This window comes from Echinops telfairi, unplaced genomic scaffold, assembly GCF_000313985.2.
Source record: "Echinops telfairi isolate 266 unplaced genomic scaffold, ASM31398v2 ScPeMD7_9;HRSCAF=40, whole genome shotgun sequence".
Lineage (NCBI taxonomy): Eukaryota > Metazoa > Chordata > Mammalia > Afrosoricida > Tenrecidae > Echinops > Echinops telfairi.
The window spans coordinates 18,777,747-18,797,379 of record NW_022103906.1 but is presented as its reverse complement, the minus strand read 5'-3'; the positions used below and the strand labels follow the sequence as shown (position 1 = coordinate 18,797,379).

General features: G+C 39.0%; 1 protein-coding gene across 1 annotated transcript in view; it reads left to right on the top strand.

The window, feature by feature from the left end:
- Positions 1-19,633, top strand: part of PPP2R2A (protein phosphatase 2 regulatory subunit Balpha) — an 84,535-nt gene that overhangs the window by 22,733 nt on the left and 42,169 nt on the right. The window contains exons 3-4 of the mRNA XM_045286837.1: positions 16,180-16,375; positions 16,923-16,983. Coding sequence (XP_045142772.1) covers positions 16,180-16,375; positions 16,923-16,983 — 257 coding nt within the window. The remainder of the gene's footprint in view (positions 1-16,179; positions 16,376-16,922; positions 16,984-19,633) is intronic.

The following is a 19,633-nucleotide window of genomic DNA, read 5'->3' as shown; positions in this document are numbered from 1 at the left end:
TTAGAAAAACTTTCAAAGAATGACAATAGTATTGGTTTTATTTAGATTCGCCAGTACCCCTCTTTTTGATACTCACATTGTCTTAAATTTGGTCTCTAAGGAACTCTTCATCCCACTCTAGTGTCCCTTTTTCATATCTCAGTATTCCTTGTTGTCCTGAATAAAAGGTGCTCCAGGTTGGACTTTCTGTGCCTCAGCCCTGGGCTCCATTATTTATTTAAGAAACCTTGACTTCGTTAGAGAATGATGTGTGGAAACCATTTTATGTGACAGGAAAGCTGCGTAGAAAACTCACTGCCATTGAGTCAGTGCTGCCTCGGTCACCCTATAGAACAGGGTAGAACTTCCCATGCGCCTTTCCGAAACTCCTGTGGAGCTGGCCGCTGCTTTCAAACTGCTGATCCTGTGGTTACCAGCCCAACATGTAACTGCTACGTCACCAAGGCTCTGCTTATGCAGGCTAGTTTTTTGTAAAACATCATGTGGTAGCTGTGTATGTTTAAGAGTCTTTGTGTTAAGTTCTTAGTTCAATTTCCTACAAATTCATCAATAGTGAAAAAAGAACCTAATTTAAAACCATGTAACAGGCTACACACTTTGAACCATGATAACAGGTCAGAACATTTGTAGAAAACTAGTTTTGCTTTTTGTTGCTCTTCCCCTTTCATTAGTAACCTCAGGAAGTAAGTTCAATAAAGTATCCGTAGGTGGGATACACGCGTAATTGTGAAAGCAAAATGGATATTTAAGATAGGTGCATGTGTACATAGTGAGATGTTGCTATGCTTCCTTTAAAGATCCCTGGTGGCGCAGATAGGTAAGCATTGGACTACCTAATAAGAAGACTGACCATTCAACCCCACCAGCCACTTCTTGGGAGAAAATATAGGTTGTTTGCTACTGTAAAGAAGATTTACAGCTTTGGAAACAGCGTAGCGTTGGCATGAGTCAGAATTGATTTGATGGCAGTGGGTTTGGTTGTCTTTTTGTTCTCAATAAATAGGAACTTGGTGACAGCAGGCTTGGTTGGGTTCATGCTTCCTAAGAGTCCCCGGTGGCACATGTGGTTAGGCACTCTACTACTAGCTGGAAGGTTGGTGTGTTAACCATATCTGAGATTCAGGGAAGACACACCTGGAGGTCGTCTTCCAAGGGGTCGCAGCGTTGAGATTTGTCCCTATGGAACTTCTTAAGCAAGTTACTGCACACAGGGTCACTAGGAATTGGAATTGCCAGAAAGTCATAATAACTTGCTTACAAGGTTTTGTTAATTATTCACGTTTTAAACAGAACAGAGTCTAGTGATAATGTGTTTTTTAAAAATCAGCAACATTTAATTATTTAAATTACCATAGTAGAAAATATCCTAGAAATTGATGATGTTGGTTAAAAATCTGTGTTCTATCCAACAATAGAGTTGAACTGTATGGCTAAGGGAAGCCAACATTTCCTGTCATGGTTTCAAAACAGTCTTATAAAGAATGTGTAAGTGACTTACTTAAACAAATAAGGATGTTGACATCCTTAGGAGGATGGTTAAAACGAACAGGCGAGCACACTGAAATGACCAACATGCGTTGTGTGGAGGCTTCAGTATCCTTGGGAACCCTGGAAGGGTGCCATAACTAAACTGAAAGAGTTTTGGCAGGAACTAGTACAAATGAGAAACATGGTGTGAGCAATACCTGCTAGCTTGGTATTCAGTTTTGTGGTTAGGAAGGCCCTCCTTGGGAGTAAATGCAGTGTTCTGCGTGAAACAGCCAGAGCCATGAGTGAACAAGCCACGGGGCAGGTAGTAAGTGTATTATTTTGTAGCTTGAATCTGGGATTGAAACTGAATTGTATTTTCTGAATGATTCTTTCCCAAGGGGAAGATGGACCATCAAGGGAAGTACTGTATGGCTGCCCTTGGAGAGAAACTAACTGGGAAGCACAAGTTGACATTTCCTGCTCTGCAGTGGCTCCTTTCCTGGGCCACAACCCTGCTAAACAAAATCGAAAACCCAAACCCATTCTAGCCGGGGCCGATTGCCACTCCTGGCATGTGTTCTGTATGGTTCTCTCATCTGTGTGCTTTGTGCAAGTAGAATCCCAGATCATTCTTTGTGGCATCGAATCTACTAACTGACCAAGGATATATGCTGGACAGCCTCTAAGATGGGCCCTTCCCATTATGTCATTGTGCCACCCCCTCCCCACAAGTGTGACTGGACCTAGTGACTTTCCTCTACAGGTATGGCAAAAGTGATGGAATGCTCCTTCTGAGTTAGGTTACAAAAACCTTTGGCTTCCATGTTGGTCTGCCCATTATTACTTGCTCTGAAGCAGTGGTTCTCAACTTTCCTAATGCTTTTACTACAGTTCCTCATGTTGAGGTAACCCTCAACCATAAAATTATTTTCGTTGCTACTTCATAACTAAATTTGCTACTGTTAGGAATCGGGTGATCCCTGTGAAAGGGTTGTTCAACCCCAAAAGGTGTCATGACCCACAGGTTGAGAACTGCTGCTTTGAAGAAAACCAAACTGATCCTCGATGGCAAGGAACGGATGTCTGGCCAACAGCCAGATGATCTTCTCTTAGTCTAGCTTTGAAGGTGACTGTGACCCTGGTTGACATATTCATTGCAACCTTGAGCCAGAAACCACCCCTCGAAGCCACTTTCCTGGCCCCTTAGAAACAGATGCTAAAATCTTTCACGTTTTAGAGTACTTTGGGAACCATGGAACCTGAATATAAGGAAGTAAAAAGTAAACCATTTTCTTGCTAAGACTGAAGGAATTTGGATCTAAGTGCATTCTGACTGATCCCAGCACAGACCTCAATATTACATAAATAAGACCCTTTCTCTTGAAAATTTCAACAAGAAGATAGACACAGACCCAGAAGTCTAAAAGGTGGTGGCCAGTTTGTTTCTACAAAATAAACGTGGGGCAAGCAGCGAGAGAAAATGTTGAAATTTCAAAAACAACATAATATTCCCAAGGAGACCCATGTGTATTGTAGGAAGGAAGCCTGTAAAGGTGTTCAAAAGAGGGAAAAATTGATTGTTAACTATGCACTCTTTGGAAGAGTTTTGTGATCTTCCTGCAATGCAAACCGACAAAAGTATTAAACATGGAGGCTAGTTCCAGCGCATAATAAAATTGAGGAGTCAAAGCAAACGGAAAAGATGAAATCAAAAAAATTTCTGAGCCAGCAATAGCACATCAGGGCAGAGAATATAACATTTTGGGGAGCAGTTACTATGTGCCAAGTATTTGATATATTTAAGATCGTAAATATTTTCTAGCACATTCCTGTGGAGTAAGCCCTGCTAATATTATTCTCTTAGTAACCATGCAAGCGAAATGTTTTCAGTAGGAACATTCATTGCCATCCACTGACTTCCTCCTTCTGGTGGCCTGATAGGACAGAGTAGAACTGCCCCGTGGTGTTTCCCAGACTGCCGTTCTTCCTGGAAGAACTGTGTGTGGCTGATAGATGCCATCTAATGGCTGACCTTTAGCACCCAGTCCCTGCAGCACCAGAATAACCTGGTTGAAAAGGGGATTTTTTAGGACATAGGAATGAATAGCATGTGTTAAAAGCTAAGGATCAAAAAAAAGCTAAGGATCCTAAATCAACACTCATTCAAAGGTGGAGCAACAAAACGAAAATTGTCAGAAAGTATACCTGTCAAACTACGTTTGTTTACTGCTCTGGGTGCATGTAGCTGAGAAGTTAAATGAGAAGTCAGGCACTTGAAGCCTAAGTCCCCTTCGGAGTCCTGTTTAACCCCCTCCTGTCTTATTTCCCTAAATGACCAACCAAGTATAAATGAGGAGAGTGCGCCTCCGAAGCCGAATTTCAGGCTGTCACAACTGAGTTCAACCTACACAGTGTTATTCCAGGGTTCCCTTCCCCTTTTTATAATGTAAAATAAAACCACAGAAGAAAACAACTTTTAGGGGAGACTTAATTCACTAAAATAATTTTGTCAAAATCACCTCCAAAACGTCCATGTTGTCAAACCAAAGTTTAATTCTCAGTCCTCATCCTACTTGATCTCTAATCACCCTTTTGACATGGGCATTCGTTCCCCAGCTCCTTTTAGAAACTTTGCTTCCTTGGCTTCTGTAAAAACTCTCCCCACCTTACTGTCTTTATTACCAGCTTTCAGTCTTCATTGCCTAGCTCAGGGTCAGTAACGGAGGAGCCAATACTGTCCCTCAAACCTCTTAAAAATTATTCGAGAGCAATAAAGATATTTTTGCAAACAGATGAAATCGCCTTTATCTGAATACTATCCTTTTAATATAACTATGATAGTTTTATTTTCATTTTCAATTTTGCTGTCTTCTCAATTTGGCTTGGTTCTAAATCCTTGGAATCCTCTTTTGGCACTGCTATCCAAAAGCAAATTCTTACTAGCACTGTCTTCAGCATTCAGCTATTTCTCTGTGGTTAGCATCATAATTGTCTCCTGCTTAATAACTTGAGAACCACTCTTCCAGTTTTATATACTTTATCCATATAGTAGTACATGTAATTTGTGACTTTAAGACATAACTTAGAAACTCTACTAAAACATAGCACAATCAAACAAAAGTCCAGAAGGACTTGCAGTCTGGCTTCAACTGAGTGCTTCTGTCCTCTATCAACACATCTCTGTCGTGTTCTGTTTTATTAGATTTCTTGCCTCTATCAAGTTAACCTTAAGTTCATTCTCATTTATGTTGTTCACTTAATATGGTTCACTAGTGTGTAAGAGCCATGAATGAGGGCAAGAATTTCTGTCTTCCTTATTTACTCTTTTATCCTTCACTCGTAGAACTAGCTTCTGGCATGTAGTAGATGCTTGCTGAAATATTTGTTCGAAAGAAGACTCTTCAAGGATTAGCCAACCAACAAAAAGTCACAAAACTTATAAAGATTAAGACTAGGTTTAAGAATCAGTAGCATAGGAGAGGGAAGGGGGGAAAAAGAGCTGATACCAAGGGCTCAAGTAGAAAGAAAATGTTTTGAGAATGATGGCAGCAGATGTACAAATGTGTTTGACACAATGAATGGATGTATGGATTGTGATAAGAGTTGTATGAACCCCCAATAAAATGATTTTAATAAAAAGAATCAGTAGAATATACTTACTCCAAGTAAGTGGGAAAGCCTTTGTTTAATTCTCTAGTGAAAGACATGAGAGAAATTTAATCTCTTAAAATGGAACCATGTGGGGAAAAAATCACAAATCACATGGAAAACATGATTACTTTAAAAGTTTAGTGGAGACAACGAGTTATTTGAATATAAGATCAGGAAGTCAACATCCTGTGTTAACTACCAGAAATTGTAAGAGTTTTTTCCTTTTTTTTTTTAAACAGTTTTTTTTAAACACACTTTAAAAAAGTAGTATATGATACATTCCTTTGGATAAGCGTTTGACATAGTATGTAATTCCATTTTTCCATGAATTTTTTAAAGCGCTCTCATACTGGTTCAGTTCATAATTACTTAGCAAGATTCCTGGGAGTAAGCTAAACTCCAGGCTTGTTTCCACCTGGCCCTGTACCAGTTCCCAGCCCTCTTTGCTAGTTTGACTAAGGTAAACATCTAATTGGATATGTTGCTTAAAGTCAAGTTAGCTTCTGCTCGCATGTCCTTACGTATAAAAAAACAAAACAAAACATAGCCTGATTACTTCAGTTATTGAGATAAAGCATAACAATAAAAAACAGAAAGCTACTTTAAAGAGTTCTTTAACCTCCTTATAAATGTTCCTCCCTTAGTATCCTTTGGAGATGAGTTGGAGGACGCCTATCAGGAGAAAAAAAATTTTTTTTAATTGAGTGTGACTGCTAATACTAAAGGTCAATGAACGATCTGGGTCTTCTAGCATTTTCATAATAATCATAGTTAGAAAAGATTATAGGCAGATACAAATAACCAGATAGTAATCCTGGTTATAAAATTATCTTTATAAAGCATGTAACAGTTTAACACCAAGGCTAGTCTGGTGAGAATCACACCTGAAGACCAAACGTATTAGCAATTACTTATCTTTGTGTTCTTTGTTGCAGGAGAGTATGGTTCCATTCCATTTTACCCAAACATGCTATCAGATTATCCAGGAACCAGTTAAAAAGAAGGGAGGCTGGTTCCACAACACATCTCTGGAAATTCCCCTTTGGACCCTGACTCTCATGGCAACATTACAATGTAGGTTCTGTCTGAGCAACAGTAGCCAGTGGTCTTTGTTCAGTGTATTACATATAACATGTTCCTGTTCACTGAGTCAGATCAACAGTACATGTTTGATTCCTTAAATACTGTTCTCTAAACTGATGAGAATCGGAGTGAGGTCTGAGACACAAGAATACAGAACCCTAAAGACCAGTCATACCTCTGTGTGAGGCCTCTGAGTGTGCGTGCAGAGGCAATTTGTTAGAGCTTGAGTTTTAACCTCGGCGGGGAGGGGGGAATCCAAAAATCCAAAACTGATTGCCCTAACAAAGCATAGCAACCCTATAGAAGATGGTGGAACTGGCCCTGTGGGTTTCTGAGGTAACTTCTTTATGGGATTAGAAAACCTCATCTTTCTCCGGTGAGGTGCATGTTGGTTTCAAACCTGCCAACCTTGGGCTTAGCAGCTCCATATGTAAGCCACCAGGGCTCCTCCTGAGTTTTAGCCTAGATAACAGCAAATTAAGAAAGGCTATTTGTAGAACTTGTTTACCTAAGTTAGGTTGACTTGGGTAGCCTAGGCACCAAGAAGGTTAGAAGTGTACCTTTGGCAACAAAACCCAAATCCACCAGAAGTTTGTCACAGCTTGCATAGGGGCTTGCCATGTACCTAATACAAAGCTTATACCTTTGTATTGATGGCTCAGTTAACATTCATAATAATCCCATGATTTATGGAAATTTAAAGATGATGAAATGTCTTAAAGAATTTGACTTCCTGCTTTTTTCTCAGGGTCACAGACAATGAATGGCAAAGTAGGAATTTGACAACTTGGAAAGCCAGTGGCAGAGTAGGCCTTCATCTGACTTATCCTTAGACAGACAGGAGCGGCCTTGTCATAACTTTATCGTAGTGTGCTGTGCAAGTATTCTGTGTGCTCCATGAGGTGAAGCGGGTAGAGAGCAGCACTGGTCACTGACACTAAAGGTAACAGCAGAGCAAGGGGCAGGGGTGGGGGGCACATTTGCCCCAGTGGCTACAGTTATATCATCCCATTTGCCTTTCAGTCTACAGTAATATGCCCTAGGCATTGCCGCTTGAGGGCGGAGAATATTTGAAGAGAGAGTCACAAGCCTCTTAACATTCATAACATGATAAGGAAAGAGGAAGAAATGGTGGGGTCCTATTTACCAGGACCAGGAGAGCAGAAGACCAAACCTTATTTAGTTCCTAGGAAGAAGAAATTCCTGAATGGATAGTACAACTTGTTCTTCAGAGTACCATATCAAAATGTTCTTAAAATCTTTAAAGTACCATTTTTATGGGAGGAGTGTCCTGATCTTTGGGGGAAAGTAACAAAAACGTTGAGCTCCCTCTACAGGTCAAGAGAAACACTGTAGTCTGCACGGAACAAAAGCTTCCTGAAGGCTGTCGCTCAGTGCCATCAAGCTGATGCCTATCCCCTTTCCAAGAACTAGCGTTTTTAACTATTAACATTGAGTAAAAAATGGGGTTAATTTTCTTATTCATTGTGTAAGGCTTGCCCTAAAGGTTAGTGTTTGTTGTTATGTAGGGCATATAAAGATAAAAGGATCATGAAAATGGATCATGTACCCAAACAAAATAGCATCCTTAAAGAGAACTGTAAGTATTGAAACAAACTAAATCTAAACAGGAACTGATTTCTGTCCAAATAAGTGAAGATGTATTTTAACAGACCTGAAAGATGAAGGTGATCAATACACTGATCAGAAATTTAATTATGAAGACCAGGTTGCGTCAAATGTACTGTAAAAGTTAACCACATACTGTTTCTTTCCTTTTAGCTAATCAAATGAGAAATCTGTTCTTGAAGAGAAATCGGAGTTAGGTTAGGATACTCTCCAAGGGAGAGTTTGCTGTGATTCTAACCTTCACTGTAGTTTTTGGGCTCAATAGACTTATACTGATCCCAAGAGAGATCAATTCTTAATTCTCAGTATATAACGCAGAAGAGTGAGCAGTGGTGTTTAGTTTTGTGATAATAATAAAATATGAAAATACATATTTTTAGTGTTTCAGGAGTACTCAAATAACAAGGATGGGGCCATGTCAAAGGGACACAGGAGCCAGCTTGAAAGTTCTCAGGCCAAATCTAGAACAATATGACCAGTAATTATTTAGTCCATACTTCCAAGTGTGAAAATTAAATATACATGAGTTTATATTGATAGAAATAAACGGTTGATTGAGTAAGTACATTGGAAAGAAGGGGCAACTTTCCCATACTGAAGAATTGGAAATATTTTACATGGTCACACCTCCCCTCTTTTTTACAGAAGTGGTGCTCAATGATCCCTCTGCCCCCCAGTATGGGGCTGTGTTGAGTGAACTTTCCTTCCAAAGAGTAGAAAGGATGGATGTTGGTTGGGGTGATTTTATAATGGAGAAAACTGACAAAAATTGCCTTGGCTAGGAAAACTAGGTTATCATTAATGATGTCATTTTCATAGCATGTACCTCTGATAGAATGTGCTGAGAATGGCACCGCACTTAAGAGGTCTCTGTGCTCCAACCTGTAATCGTAGTGTAGCTGTGAGAAAAAGCTGACTTGAGGGAGGACTATGTACTGCAGAGTATCTAACCAATACAGGTATCTCCCACTTTCTGAAAGCTCGCTTTATGCCACTTTGCTTTTAGTGTCTATTTTTGGCTAATGGAAAGTAAATCTGTAGGAGCGTTTCCCTTTCACAAATACCTGCTAGATTGTTTTGGGTGTTTGGGACTAAAATGTCCCCTCTAAATTAGTAGTTATTGCTTCTCCACTGCATGACATTTCAGTTTAAAGTTTCTTAGGAACACTCTTGGATAGTGGGAGAAACCTCTACTTCTCAAAACTCGGTCACAGGCCAGAAGAAGCTAAGGAAACTGCATGACGTAACGTCCCATGGTGTATGGTTGGGTGCAAGAACAGGACAGGCACATCAAGGGAAAACTGAGGAAATCTGAATCAAGTGAGCAGTTTCATTAATAAATGCTCCAATGTTGGCTCCTTTGTTAGGACAAAGGTACCACAGTAATTTCAGGTGTAAACTACTGATGCCTGGTGAGGTGTACAAGGTATACAAGAATTCTTTTATTATTTTTGGAAATGTTTTATCAGTTTAACATTATTCTAAAACAAGTTTTTGGAAAATGAAGTTTCAGCTCTGTCTTCTATGTGGTTGTTATTCAGTAACGTTTCAAAAATGGTGAACTTGTTTTTGTTATGTGAATATATATTATTACTTGTATTGAAGAAAGTTCTAATTTATGAAAGTGAGAAAAGCCCCAAAGTAAGAAATGACATGAGTATCTTCTGGTACCGATTTCCTGTTGTGGTGGTGGTACCAGTTAAAAAGAGCAGAAAGGATTATGTGTGACTGTTTTGATTCCATTTTGATTTCTCATTTGTTTAGCTTGTAAGTTACTGGCAATACCCGTCAGCAATTAATCACTATTAATAATTCCAGAGTTCATTTTTATCAGAGTGAGATCTTTAGTGGATGAATGACTGTAGATTTACTCAATTACAGACCTGTTGTCCCTTCGGGTCTTTATCATATTAGGAGTTTTAAGGCATGCTACTGCTCTGCAGCCATTATTCTAGTTTAGTTCCTCCTCTAGTTTATTTAAATGTCTGAATAGTATGTCTGCTCCATGAAATACAAATCCCCTAAGAAATAGGCGCTCTATCCATGTTTCCCTGCAAAAAGGTTACTTGACTCGTAGTCACATTATTATTAGCGTAACTGAGACTGCATACTCTGGTGTCATACCTCTGCATGATAGTTAATGAAGAAAGAGGAAAAAGGGAAAGGGATTTCAAGAAAAATCATTGCAAAATGTGAAAGAAAGTGTACCAAAACCCAAGTAAAATGCCTCATCTTTCCTCCTAAGAGTGGGCTTGAACCACCAACCTTGGGGTTAGCAGTTCAATGCCTAGTGCACAGTGACCCACCTCATGGCTCCTGTTTGCAGTGTAAGAATATTTGATGTACTTTTTATAGTCCTTGATACTTTGTTTTTTAAGTTTTTAATTACTTAAATAGGTTGGTTTCTGGAACTAACAAAGTTCTGGGAATATGAATAGTCCTTTTTGGCTTTTTCTATAAGTTATGAAATCACTTTCCCAAAGTTTGTACACTGCTGTCCACTATGTAAGCGAGTATCAGTCTCCTCGACAATTTATTAATTTTTCCTTTTAAGACAGGACATGCTGTGTTTTGGTTTTTAATATTGTTTGATGGGGCATTTCCTTGACATTTACAAGTATTTTAATCCTCTTCTCAACATTTTCCTGAGTTTTAGCGAATGAATTGTTTTTTAAAATACCTTAACTTTTTGCAGTGTTTACTATTATTTTTCTATGCTATCTGCCTTTAGTAGTTATGTACAAATATCCTTTAAAAAAACATATACTATTCTTTTGGTGTATTTCTACCTCTCTGGAGACCTAACATGAATTTAATTCTTTCTTTACTCGCTGGCCAAATTACAGAAGGTGGTAGATAGGAAAAGAAGTATTCCAGGAAAGAGGAACAGTACTCCCAATCTAAAGAAGGTGGTGTATATGTGGAAGGTTAATTCTTGTTGCCTTAATAGAGAATTGCATGGAAATTATTTTAGCTGAAAGTAAAGCTAGATAGTACCTTAAAAATGCTGATTATCCTTAGAGGATGATGACTATTGAAGGTTTTGTATCAGAAATGTACTGTGTAACGAATGATAGATTAGAATTTTAGCATATCTTAAAAAGCTAAAAGTACTTGTCATGTTATTTCAGTATTCATTTGCATTGTGTTTTTGCTTGCTTGTGGATTTGATAAAAGCATACAATCATTGAACTGTACCAGTTCAAGATACAGAACAGTTCCACCGACCCTCCAAGCCCATGGCCCTTTGTAAAGAAGTTTTTGTCTGTGCTTAACCACAAACCTGTTGCTATTCAGAGTAGCTCTCCAGCCGCCACTAACCTGGTCCCTGCCCCTTCAGTTTATCTTTTCTCATAATGTCATGTAAGTGGAATCACATCCCATGTAGCCTTCTGAATCTGGCTTCTTTGACTTAGTGTGGCGCATTTTGAGATTTATCCATATTGTAATGTGCTTTTTCCACCTGTGATCTAGAATAGAATCTCCTCTACTACTTTTGCTTATTCACATCCCAGCAGAGGGTTGTTTCCAGATTAGACAACAAGATCTATACCGTTTCTTGTGTGGACAAAAGAGTTTCCTTTCACTTGGGCAAGTGTCTAGTCGGGAGATTGCTGGATCATAACACGCATATTTTAGCTTTTGAAGAAACTGCCAGATTTCCCCCCAATATGGTTGTGTTATTTTGCCTTCCCCCCAGCAATATATATGTGTCAGTTACACAGTACCAGCATTAAGGAGTGCCTGTTTTTTCTCGTGCTTTTTTTCTTTTTAATTGTAGTCGTTTGAATGGTGTGTAGTAGTGGCTCATCATTTTCTTACCTTGTAGAGATTTTTATCTCTCAGTTTTCCATGATTACTTTATGTCAGGGGGTTTCAAATATGTTGCCTTATCAGCATAGACTCTTGTAAATATTTCCTGATTCTCTGTTATGTAAAGAGGACTAAACACATTTTGGAACTTAATCTTTTTAACTTGATCCTATATTGTAGACAACATTCTTTATCAATATCTACAAATAAATCTGGGTTGTTTTGTTTTTGTATCAAACTCTACCAATACATTTACGCAAACTTTTAGAAGGATCTATACTAACATGACATTAGCGGCTCTCTTGGTAATGGACGACATAATGTTTGCAGTCTGTCCCAACTCATCAGCCCTGTCTGGAGTGAAAGCAGCCAGAGGCAATACCACTGAGTGTGGCTGGCTTCCCATAGAACTTTATTTACAGAAACGGGCAGGAGGCCCTCCTTTACTAACCTATATACTAGCGGTTGTTTTCCTATTTCTTCATTCTTTTTTATTTGAAATAGTTTCAATCTTTTATTACATAATAATAGATAATACAGTTTTTCCGAGGCAGTACTAATTCTGATTGGTTTGTTTAAAATATTTATCTGAGACGGAGTCCTCAAATGGAATTACAATGAGTAATCCTATAAAATGTTTGACAACACAAGAACTGGATTAGTTAAAGAATGTTAGCGCTAATAGTTTTAACTTATTATCATTATAAAGTACTTACTGTAAATTACTACCATTTTACATGCCATTTTAAAATTTTCGCTTGTGTGATTTTTATATTAAAGAGTTTTTAGTATTTTTTTATTTATGTATGCTTGTGTCCTGCACAATTTTTATTGTGGCACATGAGAAGCAACTGGAGGTAGGAGACAGGAAGGGGAAAGAAAATGTTGGCACGGTGTGCCCAACAGAGTAAAACTAGACCGGTACAGTGGATGTCCTTACTCTGCTGCCCCTACTCCCATTTCTACCTCTTAGGCCAAGCCCAGGTTTTGACACTTACGGAGGAACTGGGGTGGGGTGGGGAATTTGTTTTGTAATAAATTATATATATTATTGTTTTGATTATTGACTTAAAATTTTGCAACTGTCTGAGCTAATATTTACCAAATAGCAGAGCGTGCCATTACTGTGTATTAAGAGAGTAAGACAATTGATTAATGTTCTGGGGGGGGTGCAGTTCGCTTTTATAGTAGCTATATCAGGGAGTACTTCAGTAAGATTGATATAGGCAGTTTTTTTTATAAAATAATATTGTTGCCATAGCAAAGATACAATTCCCCTTTAAATATGGTTTTATTGTCTTATTTTCATTATTGGTTTGTAAGATCATAACTAGGCCTTAGCTCTAGTTCGGAATTAATGCTTATGATAGTAGTGCTAATGTTTTTTTGACGCTTGGGAAACTCGGTACCATCAAGTTGATTACAACTCATAGCAATCCTATAGGACAGAGTAGAGGGCTGCTACTTACGGTTGCTGAGAATCAGCCAGCCAGCCTGATCTCATCTTTCTCTCAGAGAGAAGCTGGTGGCCTTAACTGCCAATCTTGTAGCCAACGAGTGCTTAACACACAGGTCCACTAGGGCTCCTTCTAAAGCAGGTGTAGCAGGCATAGCTGCTTTCACCTTCAGAGCACAATGTTTACAAATACTTGGAGCTCCTGTTAGTTGTTTTGAAAGTACTTTGTAGGAATCTTCCTGAGGTTTCCTAAGGTGGGCGGCCTATTTTTCACAGGCTGTATCTAGTCTGGAAGCTCCGTTGAAACCTGTTCACTCAGGTGACCCTGCTTGGTATTTAAAATACTGGCAACACACGAGCCACTACAGTGCAGACTGTTTCATACAGTGGCTCCACTGTGCTCAAACACAGCAACAGTTCTCAGCATGAAGTCGGACTGGCCAGGGTTTCATTCTGTTGTATGTAGGGTTGCTATGGGTTGGAACAGTACCTAGCAACAGTGACAACATAAGAGAATATAACATTTTATGAAACCTACCTGGTATTGGCATATTCTTCAGGACAGCACAATGTATTTGTGTAAGGTGGTTGTTTATTTTACCCAGAGCACAGTATTCCCCTTTCTAATTATTCATAATTGATTCTTGCTGATAGTGATCCTGCAGAACAGAATAGAGCCACTTAAGATTTCCCAGACTGTAAATCTACTGGATTCCACTCTCAGAGCCTCTGGTGGGTTTAAACCTCCAACTTCGTAGTTAGCAGCCTCACGAGTAACCCACTGTGCCACCAAGGTCCCTTTCAATATCCATAGTCCAAAAATATATTTTTAAATCATTTTATTGGAAGCTTGTACATCTCTTATCACAATCTATACATACATACACCCCCACCAAGGTGACGAACAACAGAAATATGGGTAAAGGGAGACAGCAGACGTACGATATGAAAATAATAATCTATACTTTTTAAAAAATTTATTGGGGCTCATGCAACTCTTAACAACCCATACATGCATCCATTGTGTCAAGCACATTTGTACATTTATAAATTATTATTATTCTGTCATATCTTACACTGTTTGATGTCTCCCTTCACCCATTTTTCTGTTGTCTATCCCCCAGGGAGGAGGTTATATGGAGATCCTTGTAATCGGTCCCCCTTTCCACCCCACCCTCCAGTCCAAAAATATTTAAATTGTTAACTATTCTAGTAGAGTAATGAACCGTGCCAGAGAGCGGGCTTCCTCCTAGTAACTCTGTTGGAGAGTTGCTGCCCGTCTGGGGCATGCTGAGTATCTCTCCTATATGTACTGTACTGTGTAGGAAAACAACATATACAGGGTTGCACTGTTTGGTTTCAGACATCTGCTGGGATTCTTGGAACATATCTCCTGCAGGTAGAGATGCCTCTGTATATTGTGAAAACATGTATGTTTCTCTTAGCTCCATCATTCTTGTGTGTGTAGTAAAAGTCAGTGTCTAATCCGTAATATTGAAGACCTATGCAGCCCAGTATGGTAGACTCAAGCCATGCGTGGCCATTTAAATTACAGTGAACAAAAATTAAAAGTTAATTTCTTGGTTTCACTAGCCATAATTCCAATGCTCGGTAACCACTTGTGGCAAATGAGTTCTGTTGTAGGTCACAGCAGACAGTTCTATTTGACAGCACTGTTTAGACTTTCTGTGTGCATCTCCTCCATAGTTTTTTTTTTTAATGCTCCAAGGATCTGAATGGTAGAGAGTATTTTTAGGAGCCATAGGCAGGCCTCATTTTACTGGATTTCATTTTACTACATTTTGCAGGTCATGTGTTTCTTTTACAGGTTGAAGTTGTGAGACAGCCTGTGTGGAGCAAGTCCCTGGGTGCTGGTTTTTACTACAGCCTGTGCTCATTTTTCTCTCTCGTGTTTTGGTACAATATTTCAAACTTTTCATACTGCTGTTGCACACTTAAATAGACTACCAGAAAGCCGAACTCACTGCCATCTAGTTGGTTCTGACTTAGGAAACAAGATAGAATTACCCTTTAGTGTCGCCAAAATTTTAAACTTTTCTGGGAGCCACTGGTGGAGGCAAACTATGGCTTTGCAGCTAACAGCCCAATGTGTAACCCATTATGCCACCATGCTCCTATAATATAGTGTAAATGTAACTTTTATATACACAGGGAAAAGAACCTCTGTACAGTCTCCCCCACACACCCCCAACAGTACCTGACTGACCTTAGTTTGGGCAATTCCAAAATTTATGTGGCCACTATTTTTAGAACTATTCCTCCTTTATGTGCACATGTAAAAATACGGTAATTTTGATGGCACACTGGGATAAACAGGAGGGAACGCATAGTGGGATGTTACAGTTTCTAGGCACACCTACAACCCACAATCCTTGGCACGCCGCTGTGTGGTGGCACAGGTAAGATACGAAGCTCACGCTTGGTGCTCTTCAGAATGCATTCAGTTTTGTAGGTCTGTAAAGGAAGTTTGGCTTTATTCTTCCCTTTCCTTGACATTTTCTTAAGTCATTCGTTGCCCAGTGAACCCTGGTTAGATCTTGGCATTTCACAACTTAGAAAAACTTTTAAGTATCACCCACAAATGGGGAAGTTTAAAGAGTTCTCAGGTATTATCTTTTTCCAAGTATTTTATATATAGATGACTTAGTATCCAGAAATCATGGTGTTTTACTTTTTCTCTTGCTTTTTAAAAATGCATTATTTGCGGGGAGGGAGGAAGGAAAATGAGGGGCTGATATTAAGGGCTCAAATAGAAAGCAAATGTTTTGAGAATGATGATGGCAACAAATGTACAAATGTGCTTGACACAATGGATGTATGTATGGATTGTGATAAGAATTGTACAAGTCCCAATAAAATGATTTTTAAAATTCATTATTTAATATGACAGGGAGGAGGAAGGAATGCTGAAATAGTGCTATATTTAAATTTCGTTATACAAATCGGGGGGAAGTACCTCCTAAAGCACATAACTGTGAAATATATGCAGAATAAAAATCACAGTAATGAGTCCACAAGCTTGGCCACCTGTGCTCACTCCAAAAATATTCCTTTAGGCACTTCACGCAAAGAAGCCCAGGTGATGCTTTTAAGTTACGTCCCGGCCTGCGAATTGCAAGGTCTGAGGTTCAAACCCATCCACTACTCAGTGGGAGGAAGATTTACCAAGCCTCGGAAACTATACAGGGTTGATCTGAGTCGGAATCAACTCGGTGACAGGGAGAAGGTGAGGCACTTCGATCAAGCCACCAAGTATGATTGTTTCCAAAGTTTCCTCTATGTTCATAGATTTTTTACATGATAAGTATTAACAAACGTCAGTGTTTTAAGAAAAACTTTCAAGTTGAGCAAATTAAGTTGAAAAAAACCTGTATTTCTCCCCATCAAGGATTGAAAGTGGGTTGACTTGTATGACGTCAATCATTAGCTCTTTTCTTGCTGTGTGGGATGGGACCTTTTTAGCCTTTTGCTAACCTGACCTAGTTATTTTTTAGGGTTCTTCAGCCTACCTCAAGTGTTCTCTTAGGTTTCTGTCACACACGGCTTGGCATCTATCTTCTCATTGTTTTGGTGAAACAAGCCTTTTCTCTTTTTTTAAATTATTTTATTGGGGGCTCATACAATTCTTATCACAATCCATACATACATCCATTGTGTCAAGCACATTTGTATGCTCATTGCTCTCATCCTCATCATTCTTAAAACATTTGCTCTCGAAACAATTTGCTCTTTTTGTAGTTAAGGTGGACTAGGCTCGGATTAGTACACATATTGGGTTAACCACTCTGTTTAACTTCAGAGACCTGGTGACACAGTGTTTACGCACTGGACAGTTTAAACGCACCTCCAGCTCCAGTGGAGTACGGTGTTGTGGTTGGCTTCTGTAAAGACTCACAACCTTCGAAACCCTAAGATAGAACTGTCTGAAAGTTAGTGTCTCGTTTTGAGAATGATGTACAAATGCGCTTTACACAATTGATGTGTGTATGGATTGCGATAACAGTTGTATGAGCCCCTAATAAAATGTTTAATAAAAAAAAAAAGTTAGTGTCTCTGAGTCAGAATCAACCTGATGGCAGTGGATTGGGGTTTTGGTAGGTTGGTATATGTGAAAGTATTGGACTGAGTGCTGGATTGAAACCGGGGCTACAGCAATGGGCGCAGCCAGAGGAACCGTTGAAGGGTGGCTCTGGGTTGGAACTGTCAAGACGGCAACTAGCAACAAGTGCTGAGAATACAATAGTGAAAGGGAGAATACAATAGTGAAAGGGAGGACTAACAAGCACACAGAAACTGTATTTAGTGAGCACTCCCAAGTGCTTGACTGCCAATGGAAAGATCAGTGGTTCAAACCTACCTGCTACATGGGAGAAGATGTGGCAGCCTGTTTCTGTAAATACTGCTTCTGTCCCACATTGGAAACCATTTCTACTCTGTCCCATAGGGTGCTATAAGTCATACTCACCCAGCACTGGAGTGAGTTTGGTGATAAGAACAATTTATAAGGTGACGTTGGTGGTTCTAGAACTTAGCAAGGCACAGGAGATTAAGGGTTGAAGCTAGTCTCTGTAGAATATATCATCTAAACTAAATTGACTTGTTCTTGTTGATGAATAACAGGTGGAAAGTAGAACTCAGGAGTCCTGCTTCCAGTGTATCTTGAGAGTTTTTTAAATCCTGGTGACTAAGGAAAATAATTGATACCTCCTGATCACACAGCACATAATTGGGAGAGGTTTTATGCGTGCTTAAATTGTGATCTTGAAGGAGTAGAAAGTTTACATACTGTTACATGTTGTGTTTCTGTTGTTAGTGGCTGTGGAGGTGATTCTGACTCAGGGTGACCTCATATGGGCTCAGTAGAACGCCCCATGGGGTTTCTAAGGATGAACTTTAGGAAGCTGATCATCAGGTGTGTCTTCTGAGTTACCTCTTAGTGGGTTTCATCCACCTGCCTTTGGCTTTATTTGTTTGTAACACCCTTTTTGGCTTGTAAATAATAACAATACTTCTCTGACATATTTGTTAATTCATGTTTTAAAATGAGTAGCAGTACAGATACATTATTACTATCACCAAAAGGTAAAGGTGATTTTTTAAAAAAAATTTTTCTCCTTTGTTTATCTTTATTTTAATTTTATAAAATAACTCTTCACCTAATATTTTTGAGCTGCCAAGATTGGGAATACTGAAGTTTCATTTTGTCTTTCTCATATATTTAAACTAAATTGGGGTGACTTTGGTAAAGTCTAAAGTTTAAGCAGTGTGTTGTCTTCTCATCTTTTTTAATTGACCATTTGTTCAAGCAATGGAAGCCTTTCTGTAAATGAGGGTTAAATTGCTGTAGACTTTTGTGAATAATGCTTAAGGTGGGTTACTGTCACTTGACAGAGTCACGGAAACCACGATAATAAAAATGGAAAGAAGGGGCAGCTTTATTTCAACATTACTGAGTCAGGACACCCCTCTCCGCCAATACCTGTTCCCTTCTCATTGTGCTTAAGGAAAATGAAGAAGAAAATCTTACATTCTTGCTTCATAGCTGGTTAACTACCAAGCATATCTCATTATCACGTTACTCTTGAACTCCCACCTACAGTAATGGTCCCCTGCCTAAGAAGTAAAAAATTAAGCAAATGCCTTATGATTCTTGATCATATATATTGCAGCCAATGTGTCTTGCTCTCCTCCACCCCACAAGTTTCTCTTTTCCCCCCACCCCCTCACATTCTGCATCCCATTCTACGGCCAGGTAGGTGAGCCACTATAATCTTCAGATGAGGGTGCTATGCTTACTGCTTCATGACTTAATTACCTGTCTTGTAAGAATTGCATATTATATGTGGGATCTTCGATCTTTAATCTTTTTTACTATAATTATCTTCTTGCTGGCTTAATCACCTGTAGATTTTCCACTGTCCAGTTCACTTAAGGAAGATCAAGGATTCTCCCTTATTAGAAATTGAGCCTTTCCTGCACCACACTTCACTTAGCCATCCTTAACTTTCACTGTTGCCCAACAAAGAAGCTAGTCAGAGCAGGCGCTACATACCAAAATGATTGGCATGTTCCTTATTGAATTGTAGCTATAGCAACCCATCTACCTAATAAGAATTGCTGTTTATTTAACTTAGGTGAATAAGAAATTTTGGACCTAGAGAAAGATGAAGTAATAAATAATGAGGAGAGTCTGCCCATATTCCACTGTGTAACCAGGAAAATAAGTCTGCTGTCCCTGTGAGCATTTCACTATGCTGAGAGCATGTAGAGTTCAAGGATTTTTATTTTGGTTCAGTTTGCTTCTGTATTCAAATTAGCGATTCTGTGGGAAAAATGAACTGAGTGGAATTTATCAAGCCAATCATTTGCATATTCAAAGCGGTACCTGTCTGAGGGGTTTTAAATTAATTTAAAGGTAATTTGAATATGGACAATTTTTGCCTTATTCCCCGATTTTTTATTTTATTTTATTGGGGGCTCGTACAATTCTCATCACAATCCATACATACA